Below are 23004 nucleotides of genomic sequence, written 5' to 3'. Positions count from 1 at the left end.
CCATCCCCCGCCCCCCTTTTTAAAAAAAATTTTAAAATAATGAGTTCTAGAGTATAGCTCAAGAAGACACACATGTCCACAAAAGCTAGAGGCTTCATCTACAAGGTAAGATTCCATGCCCATGGCTTGATTTTGTCTAAGCTACTGAGATATTTTGTGCTTCACTTTTCTAGGCATGGGTAAACAAACAGAGAAAACTATATTCCAAGATTTAGTTGTGAAGAGTTCTGTTTTCAAAAGAAAGCATTTTCTTTCTTTTCTTTAGCAAGAATTTTTTAAAATTCTGGTAAATGATGGTGTCTAAATTATGTCTTATTTCAAAGGCCAGAATTGGGGTGAGAGGTCCTACAAGGAACATCCAACCCACTGACAGGTTTTGTTCTGTATGCGTGGTGTTTAAAAAAATTGAGCCTACATTTTTAACATACAAAATTCAGGAAATTTCACCGAAAAATTCAAATGTCTAGCTTGTATTGAAAAATCAGAGGTTCTAGCAACATGGGGCCTGCATTTGTCCAGGCCCATTGGAACACCTACTGCCCTTGGCCATGCACTCCGTCACCCATCCTTTCATCAAGGCCATCATGCGGGCCTACAACAGCCAGGAAAATGTGGAAGGAAGGGACCCAAGAACAAGACCCAAGGGAACCTTGCCTCTGAAATGGAAAAAGTCACTGAGGGTACCTGAGAAGAGTTCCTTGTTATCAGGGAATAACTTTAACAACAACAACAACAACAAAAATCTCCTTTCTAAGGCCTGTCTAGCAAGCCTGTTTCCTACAAACTCAATTATAGTCCCAGGAACTAAGGAAAGCTTAAGGGGCTCTGCAGCTAGATCTGTCCCTAGGGATTTCCCTCCTTTCCCCCAGGAGGCAAGAATAGACAGAGCGAGGTGAGCACTGAGGTGAGCATGGGTGTGCAGCTTGACCTCCCGCCCAGCACCAATCTACCTGACTGCCGTCCTCGTGAACAGGTTAGTGCCCGCTCTGTATGCCCCGGGGGCCTTACCACCTCCCACAGTTGTAATTTTATACCTATCTGTGTATTTTTTTGATTGATGATTATTTCTCCCACTAGACAATAAGCAACACTCATTATTCACGTATTCATTCATATGTCATGCTGCTACTCCATGTCAGACAATTTTCTAGGCACTGGGGGAAGAGTAATAGATAAAACCAGGTCTCTGCTCTCATGGAGTTGATATTCTAGTTGGGGACACAGACAATGAACAACAACAAAAATGTCAGAGGAGAGGGAGAGAAGTGAAAGAGGGTCAGTGTGCCCCACATCTCAGAGCAGGTGACATCTGAGCAAGGCTTTGTGTGGAGCTATATGAATGTCATGAGGCGGCGGAGGGCAGAGGAGCTGCCGGGATTCTTGGGTAGGAGAGTTCTCAATGGGCTGGGTGGGGGGCGGGGAGTGTGACAAGGCAGCCAGTGAGCCTGAGTGGAGAGAGCCAGGGTGCCAGGGGGAGCAGAGCAGGAGCTGAGGGCACATCACGATCACCTGGAGGAGAGGGTTTTGGGATTTATCCTGAGTTGATCCATCTGTACGCCAACCACCAACTGTGGGGTACCAGCTCTCAACATTCTCATTGTATATCTCCTGCCCAAAGCTCCTGAGTCCCAAAGACAGCCCTATTCACCTCTACCGTGGATGTACCCAAGTACAGCAACCACCTCACTTCCCCCCAAAAGTCCAAATAGAATTACAGTAAAACCTTGGATTGTGAGTAACTTGGTTTGCAAGTGTTCCGCAAGACAAGCAAACATTTCTACTAGGTTGTTGCAAAAGTAATTTCGGTTTTTGCCATTATTTCTATTTCCTGCTTCATTGGATAGCATTCTATCTGCTCACTCCACCACGTCAGAAATCTACAAGTTATTTTATACACCTTGTTTTTTCCTCACTACAACATCTAATTAATGATCAAGTCCTTTCAACTCGGCATCTGTCCTAATAATGTCCCTTTAGTCTCTCATGATCTTAACTACTTTTTTATCCGAGTTGGTCTGTCCTTAAGCTTTGCTCCACAAAACGGCCAAACCAATGGCAAGTCTTCCACCTCCTTTCCTCTTTCAATACATTTTTATTAGTAAACAGTAATGACAATTAACACTAACTGCATTTTTTACTGAGTACCAGGCCCTTTTCTAAAAACTGAACATATTTAATTTTCTCAACAACTTCTTCTCAAGAGAGAAGATAAGTCAACTGCCCAAAGTCACGGGGCTAATACGTGGCAGATACAGAACCTCCACCCAGGCAGTCTGGTCACTGGACTCGACCACTGGGCCCACCAGCCTCTCTGAGTGGCTCCCATGCTCCAGGCCTTGATTTATGGATAAACAGGCAGGTTCCTTGCCCTCACTGAGCTTACAATCAAACAATCACCCCTATATACTGGGGTGTCAAAAAATGTATACAAGTGGCCACTTTGGTCAATGTTGCCCAAGCAGTAGTTCGCTGTAATCAGAAGTGTCTGGATGCTGATGGTAACCACTTTGAGCACCTCTTGTAATTGCAGAAGTCAAACATGACTTGTATTCACCTTTTGTTATTGGTATACAATGAGTATCACAATCTCAATACAGTTTTTTCCTTTCTTAAAAAGTGTGTACATTTTTTTGGCACCCTCTGTATACTTACAAATCGTGAAAAGCATGATGAAAGAAAGCTGTGTGATGTGACCTAGAGGGAGAGCTGACCAGGTCGGGTGTCAGAAAGCCCGTGAGGACCTGATGCTGTTGCACTGTCTGGTTTTATTTTCATCACAGTCCTAGTCCCTGCCTGATATTTTCTTGTTAATATACTTATTGCTCATCTCTTGCTATTCCACTTAAATTTCACAAGAGAAACGACCTGTCTGTATGCATAGCACCCAGTACAGTGCCCGGCATCTAACAGGAGCTTAGGGAATATTTGTTGAGGAGATGACTCTTTAGCTGAGATCTAGGTAGCCCCTGTGGTCTAAGATATGGGCAGTGGAAGGAGAGAAGGCTGGAGACACTCCAGTGAGGCACGCCAGGCCCTGACGACCTATCCTGCTAACTTCTTTAGCTAAATCTCTCACAGTATCCTCCCCCAATCTTGTGGCTTATACTTCTGCTGCACTGCCATGTCTGCAGGTCCCAACATGTCTCCTGTGTGTAATATTTCACATTTGTCTGTCTTTACTCATGATGTTCTCTCTGCCTGGAAAGCTCACCTCTCACACACATCTACCTGGCAAACACCCACATAATCTTCTGAGAGTCTGGTCACTTCTCTGTGAAGCTTTCCTAACCTCCCCAGGTAGAAATGACCATTCCCTACATCTTCCTTTGTGTACCTAAGGCACTGCCTATATTCCATACCAATAGCAACATATATTATTGGGGGTTTTTTTGTTTGTTTTTTGTTTTAAGATTTTTTATTGGGGAATTGGGAGAGGGAACAGCGTTGGGGAATCGGGGAAGAGGAACAGACAAGTTGTTGTCCTTTTGTCCTTCAGTCTAGTTGTGGAGGACATCGCTTCACAATGTCCCATGTTGGTATTGTGATCAATGCGCTCTTCCTGGCTGAAGCATATCGGTCACCAGTCATTGGACAGCCACTCATGGTGGCTCTTGGCAGCTCACACCAGTTGCTGGCCGCTCACGCCGGCTGCCCACCACTCACAGCTTATGGCAGCCCACTGCAGCCTATGCTATCACCGGCGACTCATGGCAGCCCAGCTCCAGGTTAAGCTGTTGTTCACCATCTTAGCTGTAGAGGGCGCAGCGTCACTGGCCCTCAGGTGGAATCCGAACCGGCGGCCCTGCTGCTCAGAGCTGGAGCCCCCAGGCCAACTCTCAACCAAAAAGCCACTCAGTCGGCCCCCGTATTTAATGTTTTATTGTACTTATGTACACATCTGTCTTTCTCTACCAGACTGGGAGCTGCTTCAGAGTAAGGGCCAATCTTTTTATCGCTAGCAAAAGTAATCAATAAATGTGTAAGGATCCTTTCTGAAAGTAACTTTGAAAAAAAAGCCACAACATAGTATTAGCACTTTCTACTACTTAGTGACATCTTGCTTTCTGGTTCTAGGAAAATCAGAATTACTTTCCAAGGAGCAGGTGAACGTCAAGAGGATTTCAACAGCCTCCGCCGACCTCAATAATTTTAAGCTGAGCTAAGCATAATAAACAAAACTCTGTGTAAGTGAGAACTAGTTCAGTCACATCTTCCTGTCTTTCAAAGGCATTAAAGCAAAACCTTAAAGGCTGGGTGTTCACTGAGTACTTACAAAAGGGGTCATTTTTGATATAACCTGACTTTACTTAAGCCAGAGGTATTTGGAACAACTGAATATCTATCTGTTGAGAAACTTATGAACTATCTTTCATCTTGTGGGAAAACAAGTTAACTTTGAGTTAGAGGACTGTCCACATGTCTACGAATATATTCCAGGTTAACAGCAGGTTTATTTAAATAAGCTCCTTTGCCATTCAGTCAGTCGTACACTCAAGAGCAAGTGAAAATCAAGGAGGGCATCCAGGAGCAGTAAATAGCATCCTTTACCAATATCCTAATTTAAAAATCCCCGAATATTTTTATATTTTTATATGTTTTATCTGGCTTTAAGATATTTTTATATTCTTTTTTGTTGTTGATATTTTTATATTCTTAAAGTCAGAAGTTATATTTAATCCCCATTATTGTAAATTAGGACATGACATCAGGAACTTTAGGGGAAGGGTCTTTATCCACATACCTTCAGCTAGCTGTGTGAGGAAATTATACACACCACTGTTTAATCCTTCCTGTTCAGTTCACTGTTCAGTTCAATGACAGCAATATAAGCAATGGCATTTTCTAGATCATCAACCATATTTTGCTAAAAGCAGTACCAGAATAATTATAATTTTACTAACATATATTAATGAAAACATTAGGATATTATACCAGACTTCTACTGCAGTGGTAGCTCTTTTTTTTTTTTTTCCTTGTAAGCTAGCAAATAAATATTTTCCAGTACTAGAAAAAAATCTCAGTTGGAATAAAAGCTAAACTGCAAATTATCTTAGTATTTCAAGATTACACAATATATTTTAAGGCATAAGGATACTCTAGATTACAAGTATGCATAAATCTTATTAACTACCAAATTTTCTTTTGTTTCATCCTATCTCTACATTCCATCACTCAAATCCTTTAGAATTTCTTTGTTCCCCCTGTGATCATTGCTTCCGGGAGAAATCTGGCATAGGATCTGAAAGAAATGCCAGAGTGAAATTTTCCTTAAGATTAATCACACAGGTAAGTAATTTCCCCTTTTTGCCAAACAATACTTTCTAAAACTTCTTAGAAAATCAATAAGATAGGACTGGGTGGTCATGAAAATGTGGATTTTAGGATTTGCTTAATCACTTACATATAAATTTTAAAGGTCTAATAGCTTGCCTAAAGCTGTTTAGATCTCCATTACAAGGTAGAAATAACAAAAAAATTCTCAAAAGTGGGTCTGAGTTAAAGAAGCACAGGCATAACAAATCTGCTCCACTGTCCAACCCCCCACCAACACCCCAATTCCTGTCAGGTGTCTGGGAGGTCCTTATGGAATTCACAATCATCAAATGACTCCAATTTTAAAGTATAAATATCAAGGCATCAAAAATTTTCATGTATGAAACCGTAAAAGCAGTTTGTCACTAAGGCAAGGAGGGTGAGTATGAGAAAGAAACACACAGTTTCCCAGGAATGAGCCACAGTCAGTTTTTACACCAGTGTCATCAAGTCATCAGTCAACCAAGAGCACACCTAACCTAAAAAACAGGGTGGGGAGTCTGTGGTTTAGCACAGAGAACAAACAGGCTAACGGGATTCAGAACAAACTATGAGGAAAGGCAAAACATAACTGAAGATGAAAAAAATAAAGATAATTCGGGAAGAAACTCAGCTTTTCTTCTTCTGGAATGAGGCTGGAATGACAGGGAGACATGTAGGAAGGAAGCAAATCTCCAATCACCCAAACTGGGTTTCATTACAACACGTTACCCAGAGACACAAACCAAGAATCATAACTTCAAAAGTCCATACTGGAATCATTTCCAGTATTTTCATTACGTCTCAATTAAATATCTGCTTTTTAAATCTACCAGCCTTTTCAGCAATATTTTTTAGATTTACCAGAACTGAAAACAGTGCCTATGAAATGGTAGAGAACTAATAATGTCTGCTGAACCTAAGTCATCATCCATCACATATTCAAATAGGGAGAATACTCAAATAGGAAGAATTCACATATAGTTACATACACACCTGAAATAAATATATATGTACACACACACACACACACACACACACACACACACACACACACACATACACACACACACTATAGTTTACAAGTATAACTCAAGTATTCTGAGGAAAATAAACACATTTTCCCTTCCCATTTTCTGTATTAAGACCCTAACTGGAGATCACTAGAAGAAAATCAGATTCTGAAAGTGTGGAGATGTGGGCCCAAAACAGACCAAACTTTTATATTAATAACAATAAGAATAGCTAACGTTAATCGACCTTAGCACGTAGAGGATTGTAAATCCTACCAATTGCATTAGAGCTACGTACGTTAGCATGTCCACTATGGTATTTTCATCTGTAGTGCTTAGAAGCAGGGATGTCGGCAGTTAACCTGGTGGAAGAAAGCCTCATATGAATGAGTACAGTCCTGTTCTGAGGTGGTGGCTGGACTAGGACATTTCAGATGGGAGGAGAGAGCATGGAAGTGGGAGCCCATGGTCCACAGGTTCTGCTCCCAATTTGACCGTTTTCAGATGTGTGATCAATGACATCATTAAGCTTCATTTTCTTCTCCTACAACAATGGAATAGCACCACCTCACAAAGTTATTGTAGGAAGTAAATAACTATCAGTTAATGTGGCATGTAAATCATAAAATACTATCTATAAATAGATGTTCAAATTATCATCATCTCTGCATTTGCTGGCAAAGCTTCTTCTAGAGTTATTCTGGTTATGAATACCACTGCCAAACTCACTCTGGAAAGTGAAATCAAATGTAATTTAGGAACTATTTGGGGTCATATAAATTCAGGGAAAGAGACTGCATTTAAAATGCATTTTCTTTTTGACATTCAGTACTGCTCATCATTTTCCTATTATAAAAAACATATTTAGCTGGAGACCCTCCCCTGCGTGCTATGCAGAGACTGTGCAAACCTGATCTGGCGCAGTAGCTAATCTGAATCATCTGAATCAGCCACAACTGACAGGCATCAGACGCTGCTGAATGAACGCAAGTGGCCCACCAATTAAAACATCAAAGCTAAACAAATCACAAGATTCAGGAGAAAAATAGATTTCTCATATTGATTTTTCTTACTCATATGATGTCCAATAAACAACATCACTGGCGTTTGCTAACGTCAGTCTTATTCTCCTAGAATACAACACCAAGTTCAATAACCACTTTTGTTCAACATGGAAGATGAAAGTCAATTCCTATTGCTCAAGGCAGACTGCATAGTCAAAACAAAAGAAACATCAGAGAAAGGGAAAAATGGAGAAAGATGCACTAGATATTAATCTCATATTCACTGGGAAAACAGAAAAACCTTTATCTGTTTCTCCTTTCAGAGTTTAAAAGGCTGCGAATTTTCTTGTGCCCTACCACCCTATAATTCAGAGCTCTTTATTCAAAGCCCTTTTATACATTATTTTAGCCATGAAAAGTCTATCAAGTATTGTTAGCATCAAACAAAAAACATGTCTCTTCTTGACCCTATTTTATTCACACCTCTTGATCTCTTTTATTTCCTTTCATAAAAATTCAACATTCAGATACACTAGATCCTAAAGATAACAAACATACCCTTATCAGCTTTACTTTTCTAATTATAACGTACCACTCAGATCTGAAATTCTACTTATGTTTTGTGTCTTTCTTGTAATTTTCTCCAAAATACAGTCTCTGAGAACATCAATGGTTCTTCTTAGAGCTAAGTCTAGGTTATAAATTCATTCATCATTTATTTGATCTTTCAAAAAGGGCCATTTTTTGAAATCCCATGAACCCAGACTTAAACAAATGAGCTAATGTAAGTAAAATGCTTAGAACATTACTTGGCATACAGCAAGTGCGAAATAGTGTTAGCTGCAATTATTGTTATTAACACTTCTTGCTACTTTCCCCATTTCCCCCCATACATATTCCTTTATTCTGATATAATTTCCTTTGAAAAGTCACCCTATTGGCTTGCTACAGGCTTGTGGGAAGAGGTGATGTACAAGATAAGTCATAATCACTGGTCTCAAGGAGTTAAGAGTTCTCCAGGGAAGAAATGCAAGTGGGTAATTGTATTGCAATACCACAAGTGCCTGTTAGCCAGCGATACACTGCAAGTACTATCAAATGGAAGAAGGAACACTGAACTTTGCCAGAGAGCAGAACTATGACCAATAGGTTGAAGTTATAAGGAGCCTGACATTGGCTCAACATGAGGAAGGGAGACATTTCTAATCATCAGGCTGCCCACCTAAGGATCCAGCTGCCCTGGAATCAGTGACAATTATAGTAATCAGAAGACCATCTGCCAAAGATGTGGTAAAAATTAAAGAGATCCAACACAAAAGAAGTCATCGACATCCTTGAACAATTTACCAATAGCAGAGTAATAATAGAGGAGAATATTCTTTAAGGTCTTATTTCTGCATGTGCGTGTACATGCATGCAACATCACAATTAGGAGTGACAGTAGATCCTACATGTGGCTACAGAGACGGTGAAAGTGAAACATGTCAGGTGACCTGGGCTGCAGTGAGGAAACCCAGACGTGTCCAGTCAATACACGTGTGAACGGAAAAGTCAGAGTTCAGGTCCAAATGTTTTGATGTAAAGATACTTTTGCCACATCTCACTTACAGTGAAAGACTGAAGACATTGGTGGGCTATGAATAAAGAGACCATATAATTTCTTGTCTAAGCTTGAACACTTGAGAATAAAAAGGGGCATTATTAATAATTACACCAGGAACAGCATCATAAACCAGAACATGCCCCAGCTATCGGTGGGTAGTTACACACACAAAAAAAGTGAGCCAGAGATTGCCTGAGGCAGAAACTGTAGCCAGGATCTTGGGGAAAGATCTCAGAGTGAAATCAAAAGTAAAAATTATTAAATCAGTGGTCCACAACCCGGGGCAATTTTGGTCCCCAGGGAACACCTGGCAATGTCTGAAGGCATTTTCATTTGTCGCAACTCAGGAGTGCTAGTAGTATCCAGTGGGTAAATAGCAGGGATGCTGGGAAACATCCCACAATGCACAAGAGTGTGGAGGTTGAGAAACCCTGTATTACAAATTAAAAGATCTGGCTGCTGAAACACATGAAACATCTTCACTTCAACCCCCCCCAACCCCCACCGCAACTGCAGAAAATACTTGAACTTTACACGACAAAGAGTTAATAATCCAACCTCCATACATTAAAAACTCTTGGCAAAGGCGAGAGCCCAATAGCAAAATGGACAAAGCTCACTGCTACACACAAATGGCCAATAAGCATTTAAAAAGTCCCCCAAACAAAAATAACTCTACCTCCTAAGTAATCAAAACAACTTGATTTAAAAGGACACATCTAACGTCACCTATAAACCTGGCATCGATTTTCAAATATGCAGTATTGGTGATTAGCACTTTCACACACTGCCAAATGGAAGCATAAGTTGATCTGAAACAAACAAACAAAAGGTTTTCTGGGAAGAAACTTAGCTGTACTTAAATACATATCTTTTTAATTTTAACTTTTTATTTTGAAAACTACATATCTTTTAACAAAACCATATGATTTCGGTAATCTAATGAAAGAAATAGTTAACGGTAGTTCAACAATTTAGCTACAGGAATTTCAGCTCAGCATTGTTTACTTTGATCAAAAGATTGGAAACCCCTAAAATGTCAAATAAGGAGAAATTGATAAAACAAATCATGGTATATCTATATTTAATTCTTAAAATCATGTCATAGCAAATATTGACATGGAAGGACGTTCATGAGATACTATTTATATGAAAAAATATACAAACTAAATATATAAATCATTTCTGTGAGAAATTAATATATATGTGAAGGTGTGTGTGTGTGTGTGTGTGTGTGTGTAAAGTCTATAATAATATAAATCAAAATGATGAGTGGATCTATTTGGGTATTGGGATGTAAGTGCTATGAGGGTAGGGAATTTTGTTTCTTCTCTGCAATAATTCTAACATACACAACAGTGTCTGGCATAAGGGAAAAATAAAATTAAAATTGTAATTGTTATTTTTGCTTATCTATATTTTCTCACTGATCTACAATGAAAAAATGACTTGCACAACAAATTTTTTAAATGTTGTTTTTTAAAAGAATAATTCTACATCAAAACTAAATATTTACACATTACAGAAAATAGACACGCCACGTACTTCACAGGGCCATAACATTTAAATAATAATTTATATAAATATGTTTTGTAAACTCTAAAGTACTATATGAATGCTAGAAATTAATTATTTTGTTAAGATCATACATTCCAAAGTTAAACCAGCTTCCTATTGCTTTGGCTGATTGCCTTCCTCTCAGCAATTTCACTTCCAGTAGTTTGTCCTTTAAAGACAATTAGAGATTAGTGCAGTGTCACTTACAGAAGCAAAAAGTTGCAACAATAGAGAACTGGCTGAGGAAGTCATGGCACATCCATCAAATGGAATAGTATATCACCATTAAAATTTATCCTGTAGAAATGTATTTATTGACATATACTTTTAACCTACATTAAAAAATTCATATACAGGCCGGCCGAGTGGCTTGATGGTTAAGAGCTGGCTTGGGACGCCAGAGGGTCACGGTTCGGATCGCAATTATGAGGGCCAGTGACACTGCCCTCTACAGCTAAGATGCTGAACAACAGCTCAACCTGGAGCTGGGCTGCCGTGAGTTGCCGGCGACGGCACAGGCTGCAGCCCCTGTGGCAGTGGGTTGCCATGGGCTACCATATGTAGCCAGCAGCCAGCGTGAGCGGCCAGCAGCCACAGTGAGCGGCCGTCCAAAAGCCAGCGACTGATCTGCCTCGCCCGGGAAGAGCGCAATGATGGTGCCAACTTGGGCCAGTGAAGTAACGTCCTCCACAACTAGACTGAAGAACGAAATGACAGCAACTTGTCTGTTCCCCTTCCCCCAATTCCCCAGCTCTGTTCCCATCCCCCCAACTTCCCAATTAAAAAAAAAATTCATATACAGAGGGTGCCAAAAAAAAGTGTACACATTTTAAGAAAGGAAAAAACTGTATTAAAATTATGCTGATGGTAACCACTTTGAGCACCTCTTGTAATTGCAGAAGTCACATGTGACTTGTATTCATCTTTTGTTATAGGTATGTATTATTACAATTTTAATACTGTTTTTTCCATTCTTAAAATATGTATACTTTTTTTTGGCACCCTCTGTATATATTAACATAAGTAAAATAATCCTCAATACAGCTTACTGTAGCATCTAGTACGTCAAATACTCAAAATAGTGATGATAATTTTTATCTTTTTCAATTTCTTAATTCATTCTACTTGAATTTATTCCACTTTTCACTTTTAGTCACTTGTGTCTCAAGATTCCATCAGTCAAAGCCATCTATAACATTTTATCTTTCAATTGCTAATTAAAAACATTTTATGGGTTGCTTTCATCCTTTGAAGGCATACCAGCTTTAAAGCCACACTATGGTTTCGAATGAAGCCTGTGTGTATTTTACAGAACATGGATGTGAGTCCTTTCTACATTTTAATGTTAGTGCTTTCTTATATATACCTCTTCCTGCATTACTCACTACTTCATAAATCAGAAGCTGAATCTCATTTTCTCCCTTAAAACAAATATAAGAATAATTTTCCAAAGCTTTATTTTTCCCACTTTCACAGAGAGATCACAGAAGTGGGGTACAAAGAAGAATCATTTAGAACTAAATTAATAATAGCTAAAAGAAAGGATAAAAAATATGAACTGTTATTTGAATCCTTTTATAAACATGGACAGTAGGAATTTTTTTCTCCCTCAGAACTCTATTAGAAGCTGAAGAGCTTTTATACATACCAACCAGCTATATACATTCTTTAAGTTGAACAAAGGCTCCCTAAATAGCAATAAGCTCTTCCTTTTCACCAAGGTCTATGTCTTTATCTGTTATTGAAAAACTCAGTTAAACCCTTGTTGCCTAGTGCTCTTTGTTCTGCTGATACTAATTAAGAGCATGAATGAAAATGGCCTCACATTCCTTTAATTTTATGATTGCCTATTAAGACTAGAACTAAAATATTTCCAACATGTTGTTTACAAAATATTGTAATTTGGGAAGCTGATCAATACCATAATAATAGAATGGTACAATGATTGAAATCATCATTCCATTTTTTCCCCCAGATTTTAAAAGTATTGTGATGTTTTCAAATGAAATTAGAGTCTGAGACAAGTAGAAGGAAGCAATATGATTACAAGATAAAGCAGTTTTTCATTTGCCCAACAAGCACCAATTAAGGGTCACGTCCAACACTGCAGAGGCCTGTGGGGGCATGAGTGACATGTGCGGGAGGAAGGTGACAGTGTTGCAAAGGAAGAACAGGGAAAGGGTATGAGTGCAGAACAGGGTTGGAAAACCAACCAAAGCAGGAAATATTAACAGAGGAGGCAGACGTTGCAATTTGTCAGTACCAGAATCCCATCATATAGTCTGTGGCTTTCCTCAAGTGGTTTTAAAATCAACAAACCCCACCTCTCCCCCTACAGCAAATAAACTTCCTATAGACTATGAAATAAAGTGGCCATCTAAAGTCAAATTCCTTTTAAAGTTTCTAACACTTTGGTTGACTTTGGTTTCTGAAAATTTCTGTCTAAATGTAAATCATAACATTTCCCCCCCCAGATACTTTCTTGCTACAACAGACAGGTTGTTTTCCCCCCATGATAAATTTTTGAACCTTTTTTTTTTTTTTTAGGGCAGGGGTGGGGAAGGGGATGGGGGTTGCAGCTCCAATTCAAGGTGACTCTGTATTATTGTTTATAGTAGTTTGTGATTTCTGCTGAATCATTTGATGCTTACTGGTTTGTTGTTGTTATTGTTTTGTTTTTCTGGAACCCTTACACTTTTATTTTAAACCTTTTATTTAAATCTGTATAAGTTCAACAGGAGATGGCAGTTAGTATCTAAATACAACTCTTCAATTTAAAAAAATCCTGAAAACTACAATGAGTTCCTAGTTGAATTTTATGACCTAAATTTATAACTAAGTAAAGGTAATAATTTAAATTTTTTTTTGAAAAATAGACCCAAAATAGGGTTTATTTTGCTTATATTGTTTTTCATTCAAATTTTCATGAAAAACAAGTTCAATGTGAAACCATGATTATTCTCTTAGCCAAGAACTATGAGAGGGTAGCAAAAGGAATGAGCAACTTGGAAGAGATGGTGCCATGGATTATAGGAGTGGACCATACTTTCGGTAAAGTGGGAGGGCTATTTCAACCTCACTATAAGACTGTTTTGGCATTAAAAACAATAACCAAAAGTAAACCTTATTTGAAATAAATTGATATTTCTCCAAATAGTTGGTAATACATTGTAAAAAACACAGTGATTTTAGACATTGCCAAACTAAAATTCCCATATTTTGTGAACTACCAACTTACATATCATATCCACTCAGCCAAGCTGTTTTCCTGCTGGTAACTTGAATTCCTGTTTTAAAACCGTGCCAATTCCTCTTGGGTGTTCTGGTGATGAAAACGACTTTCCCTAAGTTTTAGCCAAGACTTTTTCACAATAGTATCTTATGAAAAAGCCACAACGTTGGGGCACACCACAATGACCAGGCAGGGGAAAAGAAATATTTTAGAGACTTATTTTGATGTTTAAAATAATAGGGGGGAAAAAGATGTATTAAAAATAATATGCTAATTAATTTTTTGATATTTTTGGCACTGGGGGTGCCAAAAAATGTATACACATGAATTGTATTCATCTTTTGTTATCGATATATATTGGGTTGTTGGAAAAGTCATGACGTATTTTGTCTATGTTGTTCAAAGGTCATTTATTTATATAAAGAACAAAGATCAATCAATGATATATTGCTCATTTTGTTCAATAACCTTTTGCCATCTTTCAGTGAGCTTTATCATTCCTCGTTCATAGAAGGACCTGTCTTTATCTGAGAAAAACTGAACAAGGTGCTGATTTACAGCCTCAGCTGAATTGAACGTTATACCACATAAGGAATTTTGAAAAGAGTGAAACAAGTGGAAATCTGAAGGCGCAAGGTCAGGCGAGTATGGTGGATGTGACAACACATCCCATCCAAGCTCCAATAATTTTTGATGGGTGATCAAACTTGTGTGTGGTCTTGCACTGTCGTGATGGAACACAACTCCTTTACAATTAACAAGCTCTGGACGTTTCTGGATGATGGATTTGTTCAAACTGTCCAACTGCCGACAGTACACATTCGAATTGATTGTTTGGTTCCTCAGTAGGAGCTCGAAAAACACTACACCTTTAAAATTCCACCACACTGAGAGCATAACCTTCCTCTGATGAATGTTTGCTTTCTATGTTGTTTGAGGCGAATCATCATGTCGGGACCAAGACCGTTTGCGCACCACATTGTTGTCAACAATCCACTTCTTGTCACCAGTTATCAGTCGCTTCAAAAAAGGATCGTTTTCCTTACGTTTAATAAGCATATTGCAGATGTTTATACATGCTGTCAAATGAACTTCTTTGAGTTCATGCGGAACCCAAATATTGAGCTTGCCTATGTATCTCAGTTTCTTCAGGTGGTTGTGAACACTTGAATGATGGATGTTCAATATTTCTGCAATCTCTCATGTTGTGTAACGTGGGTTTGACTCGATCAATACCTTTCTTTTGTCATCAACCTTGGTGGGCCTCCCTGATGGAGAAGCGTAATTGAGATCAAAATAACAGGCACGAAATTTCGTGAACCACCATTGGCACTGACATTCTGGTAGAGCATTGTCACTGTAAACTTTATGCAACTTTTCACAAGCTTGACGTGCGTTCTTCCCTTTATGGAAGTAAAAGAGTAAAATATGGCAAAAATGCACAGCTTGGTCTTCCATCTTAAACTTGTAAAATCTCCAAAACTCAACCAAATTGCTCAATTATTTTTAGAATGAAGCTAGAACTGTCAGCTGTCAAATGACATAGGAATAACATAGATGCGAATGACTCTAGTACTTCCAAAAATGAACTAGTGCCATCTGTTGCAAACATGCATCATGACTTTCCCAACAACCCAATATTACTACAATTTTAATACAGTTTTTCCCTTTCTTAAAGTGTGTATACATTTTTTTGGCACCCTCTATATTCTGATTCCATATACCAAGTTTACTAAATACTGAATTACTGATTTTTTTAAAGCTGGTTATACATGTTTAAAATACATTGTTTTGTATAGCGGTGATAAACAAAAACAAATCAAACCAAAGAAAGAAGAGCACATAAGGATAAGCTCAGGGGAGTGTACCAGAAATGAGTAACAGTAGAAAATCTGACAGCTCTAAAACACTTTCAAACCCAAGGCACCCTTGTTATCTGAAGCAGATACACTATTGCTCTCTCACCTGAACATATTTGAAAACCATCCACCTCCAAAGAAAAGACAAGCTGGTTATGTAACCCATAGACCTCTATAGGCTATGAAGTGTTACAAGTTCCCAGTACCTCTATATGAAATATATATATATTTCATGTAAACACTTCATATATATTTATATATATAATTTTTATATATACATTTAAAAATTTTATATATACATTTAAATTTTTTATATATACATTTAAATATAATATATATATATATATGCATACATATACCATATTTCCCCATGTATAAGACGCTCACATGTATAAGACGCACCTTAATTTTGGGGCCTGAAATTTTAAAAAAAATTGTATTACATAAAGTTACTGAGCTCAAGTTTTATTCATCATAAAATTCATACAACTCCTCATCACTGTCAAAACTTCCAACCATTAGCTTGTCCTCTTCTGTGACTGATGACGAATCACTGTCTTCATATATTGCCTCGTCCTCAGTTCCATCTATGGCATTTGAAATCTACAACCACTGTACAAGATGCACCCAGTTTTTAGACCCCAAATTTTTCGAAAAAAGGTGCATCTTATACATGTATATATATACATATATACAGTATATACACATATATACGTGTATATATATATATATGATTTTGGAAGGTTTTTAAAAAAAATGTGACAATACCACAATCTGGGAAAAAGGAATAATACCATAATCCAGCTGAAAGGTTGAAATCTGACCTGATTGATGGAGTTGGCAGCACAAGATGCCAGGCCCGTTCCAAGAAAGGTAAGCAGGAAACAGGACCAGTCAAAAGGCCCTGGGGCCAGTGCGAATCCAGCTGACGTGGTGCTGACAACTAGAGCTGCAACACAGAAACAGAGCGCATGTCTTGTTATTAACGCATGTTCCAGACTGCAAAAGCCAAAAAACATGCCATCTTCCATGTAAACCAGCTGATTACATTAACAACACAAACTATAGGCTAATCTTGCACTAAAAATTTTTTAAAAAGCATTTTTCTGATTATAAAAATTATATGTGTTCATTACAGAAGAATGTTCACTTCCCTTTAATTCCATTATACTTAGAAAAAAAGGTGGGTATTTCAGATTCAATCATTCCCTTATTAATTCAACAAACATTTACTGGGTACCTAACTGATGATCAGTACTATGCTGGGCATTAAGCATTGTATGGGATAAAAGTATGCAAGGTCTCATTTCTGCTTTCAGGGAACCTACTTGACTGGGAGATGATAGACATACATTAATAACTATATAACACAAAGCAGCGAAGAATAAGCATCCTAATTCTGTGACAAGCTCCAGGCAACCTGAGTGGAGGGCTTGCCCATAAGAGATGATGGTCCCAGGGGCCAGCGGATGATTCGAGTATGACTAGAGAGAGATGATAATGCCACAGCCATCAACAGGAACAAAAAGAGGCAAGGTGTGGAAGCAAAGCCATACAATTCAAGCATCCACAACTCGTCTGCTTCAGGCCCTGGTCCTTCTTTCCTGGGGTCTACAGAAGCTGACAGAGCCGGAAGAAAGTGTCTAAGAGTGGTACTGATACAGGGCTGTAGAAACTGGAAAAATGACCACCACTGGTGGGCTAATCGGGGAAGGCTTCAAGAAGACATTTAAGCTGTACCTTCAGTAGGAGGTGTAGGAAAAGGAGCATAGTGGGGTGGGCAGCATGACAGGTGGCTGGACAACTACAAGGACAGACACAGGGGCAAGGGACCAATGCAAGGAGTATAAAGTATGCATGACATCTGCACAGATCTTCCCACTGAACATCTAGAAGCATTTCTGAGTCTCTCCTTTCTTACCCTTCTCTACATCTCATCTGCTGCAAAGGACTGCCTGCTCTTCCTCCACAGTGCATTTCAAACCCGTCTCTATTGCCACCATCTAGTCCAGTGGTTCACAACAAGAGGTGATTCTGCCACCAGGGCACATCTGGCAATGCCTGGAGACATATTTGGTTGTCACAAGTGGAGGGGATGGATACTGCTGTGCTCTAGTGGGTGGAGGTCAGGGATGCTTCTAAATGTCCTATGCACATAGGACAGTCCCCTACAACACAGGATTTTCTGGCTCAAAATATCAATAGTGCTGAAGTTGAGAAACATGCTATCTACTCCAACCTATTACCTTGCTGGGACAATTTCAAGGGCCTCCCTCCTAATGGCTTCCTTGCTTTCACCCTGCCCCTCTCCTGAATGATACTTTAAAAATGTCAACAGATCCTACCACTCTGCTGCTTAGAAAACCCCTTGATACTACACGTGGAATAAAATGCAAACTCTTTCCCTGCCGTATGAGTGCATCTTATACCTCTCTCTAGCTCACTCACTGGTCTCCCATCACAAGGGCCTCCTGTTCACTAAGCACACCAGCTCCTTCTTGCCTCAGGGTCTCTGTACGTTTGCTTCCTCTGCCTCTTTCCCTGGCTGGCTCCTTCCCATCCTTCAGATCCCGTCGTAACTAGTACTTCGTAGGGAGAACTTCCCTGATCATCACATGGCTAGCAGGCCCTCCCACTCACTCCTTCGCTTACAGCATCCTTTCTTATCCTTTACGGCGCTTGTCACACTGTGGCTCCTCACTGGAAGGCAGGAACTGACTGTTTCACTGCTGTATTTTCAGGGTTACCAAATGCCAGGGTAGAGTAGCACTGACCAGAGGGAGAGCAGGGAGGGTGGTGGCTATCAGACTGCAGATACCAAGTTGAGGAGCTTGCCTGTTGTTTGGGTGGCAGTAGAGTCACCGAAAGTCTGATGCAAGGAAATGATTAGGTAGCAATGGGCAAAGTGATTACTACAGGCAGAGTTATGCAAAGAAATCATCTGAGAGGCTGTAGCATTAATCCACTGTGAATAAGGGTAGTAAAAGTGGGAACCAAATAGATATAAGGGGTGTTTTGCTGGGACAACTGTTAGGACTTGGTAACTGTGGAAGGGGGGAAGACAAACCAAAATAACAACAAAAAAGAATAAAAGGTAAAGGGATACCCCGGTTGACATGGCGAAGAATAATATCATTAACAGAAATAAGGAAATAGGGGAAAAGGTGAGCTAGCCAGCTGGTCTTAGGAAAATGTGTTACTTTTGAGGAACCACAGGACATCCGGGTAGAAACGTACAGAAGGTAGAAAAAACATGAAACTGGGGCTCAGGAGAGACTGGAGACCAGAGAGGGGCTCCAAGCTCTGCAGTCACGTGTCTACAGCCCACAACTGAGCCCGAGGGAACAGATGAGATCAAAGGGGACAGCCAGTGCAGGGGAAAGGAGGGATAAGACCTCAGAGCTTTACACCTGGGGGGAAAGGAAATCAAGACAGACACAAAGTATCTGGAGACAAGAATCAGGAGGACAGGGTATCACAGATGTCAAATAAACACGTGAGGGGCCACCGGAAGCAGGACTGGAAGACACCACCGCTGACATCAACAAGTAAATCCTAGAGAAACTGGTGATTCTCCTACTGATCACAAATTGGTTGGCATGCCCTTCAGTCTAGCTTCACCAGCAACAGACAGAAACTCGTTGGAGTCCCACCCTAGGGACAAGCCCTGGCCCCAATACCCAGGCCAGGCACAGGCTTCTTGATAATATTTCCATTATTTCTTTGATTGGGTTTGATGACAGTTACAAAGGTGACTTCAATACACATGTGGAGATTGTCAACCCAAGCCAGAAGTTTCCAGACAGCATGCATTTTGGCAAAGAGGTCCTTTCTTTGACTCAGTGGTCCCCACCTATGGTGTGTATCCGAATCTCCCGGGGTAGACTTGCCTCCAGAAAAGAGGACAGGGGTACCGGTTATAGTAGATTGAGGAGCAAGGTCCGGGAATGAGAATTCAGGTTTGGATAAAGATTACACAGAGACGAGCAGAAGATTGGCAGCTACAGGCAAACAGGAGGCTGATCAGAAGTCGCAGAGACACACACATGCAGGAGCAAAGCAGGCTGGCTTAGGCCAGAAAACGTGCACTGTCCCCTCTCCCGTCCTCTGCTCTGGGCAAGGTCGGCCCTGGCCCACACACGGTCCTGCGAGTCAGGACACAACGATGTCTTCTAAGCACAGAACAGCAGCAGAAACACCCAGGGACCCAGGACAGCATTCTAAGGCTGAACACTTAGTATTTCAAAGGCAACATTCTGGAAGAATCTTTTTGCTCTCTAATTCTCTAATGATTTATGCCTCAAAGAAAATTCCACAGTGACTCCAAGCTTTGCAAACAGTAGTTGAAGGTGCATAGAAAAGGATGTTTTATCCACATGGGACGGGAAAAGAACAGACTCTCCTATAACAGTCCACTTAGCCAGACCTGCACACATTTAGCGACCCTCAAGAAAAGCACCATTTTTAGGGCGAACAAAACTCCTTTTAGGATACTCAAACAGCGCCATTCTCTGAGTAGGCGTTTTCATTTTTTACAGGTATCACACCATAAATTGCAAAGTATCATGGCCAGGCGGGTGTCCCACAAGGGGAGTCATCTAGTCTTGCGCGACTCCGCAGCTCTGCAGACGGGCGAGGCGACTCTGCGCAGACTGACTGCCCCGTGTGCAGCCCCAGGCCAGGACTAGAAGAAAAGTCCTCAACACCCGGGCTACTTCTCAGTTGTACCAGAAGAAAGCTACCACCCAAGAAGAAAGGCTGATGGTGTCAGTGGGAGAACCTGAGGGAAAAGAGGCTGCGGGCTTTTCCCTCAAAATGAACTACGCAACTTGCTTCTACCCATAGAGTAAATCAATCAAAAGTATCCCCGACTCTATTTTAAGGCTTTGAACCTTAAACTAAAAGTGGATTGCTTATAAACAACTCTGGTGGTTAAAGAGCATAGGAAATCCTTTCTCAATATATAATTAGCAAGAGCTAGAGTCACCAAAATGAAGAACTACTTTAGATAGCTTTAAATATCCAGATCAACATTTTGTATTGTGCTTTATAAACAAATAAGGAAAACCAGCTATTACCATAGTGGACAGATCGCATCATAATCAGTGAACTGTCAAAATAAAAATGCTGTAAAAAGAAAACTCACTTTGATGAAAATCAAAAAGGACATGTATAATAGTTACATGAAAGCAAAACTGTTAATTCAGAGGAGAAAGTATCTTGTGTTTTTATTATTCATCTTAGAGCTTCAATGAGTGATGAGCAATACAGAAAGCACATTAAAATTTTGACTAATGCGGTAAACTGATAAAGTTGAGAAGAGATAGAAAGTGGTTTGCAAAAAACTGACAAAAGAAAAAGGACAATGCTTTAGGAAGACAGGAAAGTGACTAAATTTACAAAAGAGAAATACTATCTAATTTAAAAATGTACAGATTGTGAGTGTACATTTTTAAAAATAAATGTACATTTAAATAAAAAATGTACATTTTTAATATACATTAAAAAATGAGGGGCTATTTTTATTATTATACCAGAGGAAATTTGAATTCTGTAACACGCTTCTAGAAAAGATCAAAAGCTCACAAAGAATGTATTTACACTTACTTCATCAAAGCAATTAATTTAAAGAAAGAGAAAGGCAGAGGATTGATTAATTGTACAAGTAAAATTGACCAAAGCAATATTCTCATACAGCACGGCCCCAACTGTAATTAAACTTTCCATTGATTTCCTGGGACTCATTACATGGAATCATTTTGCAACACCAGGATCTCATTAAAAGTGAATGTAATATATTCTTTCATTAATAACACTTGAAATTATATTTTATTTGGTAATCTCATATTCTGTCCCTTTACAAATAAACATAAAATCAATGGTGCCAACGAAGCGTGTCCCATCCAGTGGAGGCCCAGAGGCGCTGTTCTGGCTCTGGAGACCCAAGGAAGGGTAACCTGACCACCCCCACGTCCGCTCCTGGATGGGTGTCCAGCCAGTGACATCAAGCTCCCCCATGCAAAGGTTCAGTAGCAGCCTGTGACGGTGCTCAGGGATAAGATGGTCCTGACGGCCAGGCCCAAGCTTTGGTGCTCTCACCTCTAAAGCCTGGCCTAAGGCTGGCCGGGGCTGCCTTCTTCCAGAGACCATCATTAACAGGATTCAAAAACTATGGTCTTGTCTGCCTGCTTTCTCCAGGGTGCAGTTCTTACATATGCTCGCTACAATTAAAACACAAAAATTATTTTGAAATAGTCACATTTAGGCACATCCTGACTGGCCTGGAAGAAAGCCAACATCCCTGATGTGAACTGCCTAGGAGGGCCACGTGGCAAAGAACTGTGGGTGGCCCCCAGGAGCAGAGCGGTCCACAGCTGACGACTGGAAGAAAAACGGGGACCCCGGTGCCAGAGAGGCTCAGAACTGAATGCTGCCAAGCATCAGTGAGCCTGCAAGAGGACCCAGAGCCCCGAGTGAGAACCACAGCACCGAGCAACACACTGATGGTGGGCTGATGAGGCCTCAAGCCTAGAACCCAGCCAGGCTGTGCCTGGACTGCTGACCTCTAGAAACGGTGAAATAATAACTCTGCGTTGTTTTAAACTGCTAAATTTGTGGGAACTTGCTTTGCAGTAAGAGAAGACTAATACATAGTGTAACATAGTGACATTTAATAAAGACTAGTCTATCAGCAACACAGAGGGCTGATTGATTGAGCGGAGGACAACGTACCCAAGGAACCACCTACAGGCTACTACAGGGCACTGGGCAGGCAGTGATGAGAGCCAGACGGATGGCAGTGCTGCAAGCAGAGGTGCAGATCAGTGCTTTCATTACGGAGTAAATACAAGTGATTACAGCAGAGAAGCTAAGCACAATTCAGTCACTCAAAGAATAATCAAATCTTAAATGGTCATAAGGGAACTTGGGGTCAGCTACTCTGATGTCTGTCCTGCTTTAAGAATCTCTTCCACAACATTTCAGATGGATGCTTTCTGAACCTGGTGACGGGAAGTTATTTCTCCCAGGCAACCCCTTTTGTACACAAGAGCTCTTGCTGTTGTACAGTTCTCTCTCAAGCCAAGTCCCATCAACTTTCCTAAAATACCTACCTACGGACGTAATTTCTGTCTGCTCCAGCAACAGCGAATTAACATTCTCTCTCTCAGCACAACCCCCTTCAATCACGCAAATGCAACAGCCCCAGTTTCTGCTTCTCCATGAGAAGGGTCCCTGTGAGCAGCCACTCTTGCTTTCCACACCCCTGCCACGCCGAGTGATGCCTTTTAGAGACATACTAGTTTTTCACTGTAACAGAGGCACTTAGCACAGTGCCTGGCAAATAATAAGGGCTTAATAACCGGTGATCTTAGTTATTATTAAAATGTGGTTCCTAGAACTCTAGATGACATTTTTCGGCCACTAAGCTTACACTTAAAAGCAG

General features: G+C 40.1%; 1 protein-coding gene across 2 annotated transcripts in view; it reads right to left on the bottom strand.

The window, feature by feature from the left end:
- Positions 1 to 23004, bottom strand: part of COX10 (cytochrome c oxidase assembly factor heme A:farnesyltransferase COX10) — a 136690-nt gene that overhangs the window by 88000 nt on the left and 25686 nt on the right. For both annotated transcript variants that reach the window (XM_019641548.1, XM_019641547.1), the window contains exon 4: positions 16385 to 16509. In XM_019641548.1, coding sequence (XP_019497093.1) covers positions 16385 to 16509 — 125 coding nt within the window. The remainder of the gene's footprint in view (positions 1 to 16384; positions 16510 to 23004) is intronic.

Source organism: Hipposideros armiger, unplaced genomic scaffold, assembly GCF_001890085.2.
Source record: "Hipposideros armiger isolate ML-2016 unplaced genomic scaffold, ASM189008v1 scaffold_61, whole genome shotgun sequence".
NCBI classification, from domain to species: Eukaryota; Metazoa; Chordata; class Mammalia; order Chiroptera; family Hipposideridae; genus Hipposideros; species Hipposideros armiger.
The sequence above is the reverse complement of the archived record's forward strand: the minus strand, read 5'-3'. Positions and strand labels throughout refer to the sequence as shown.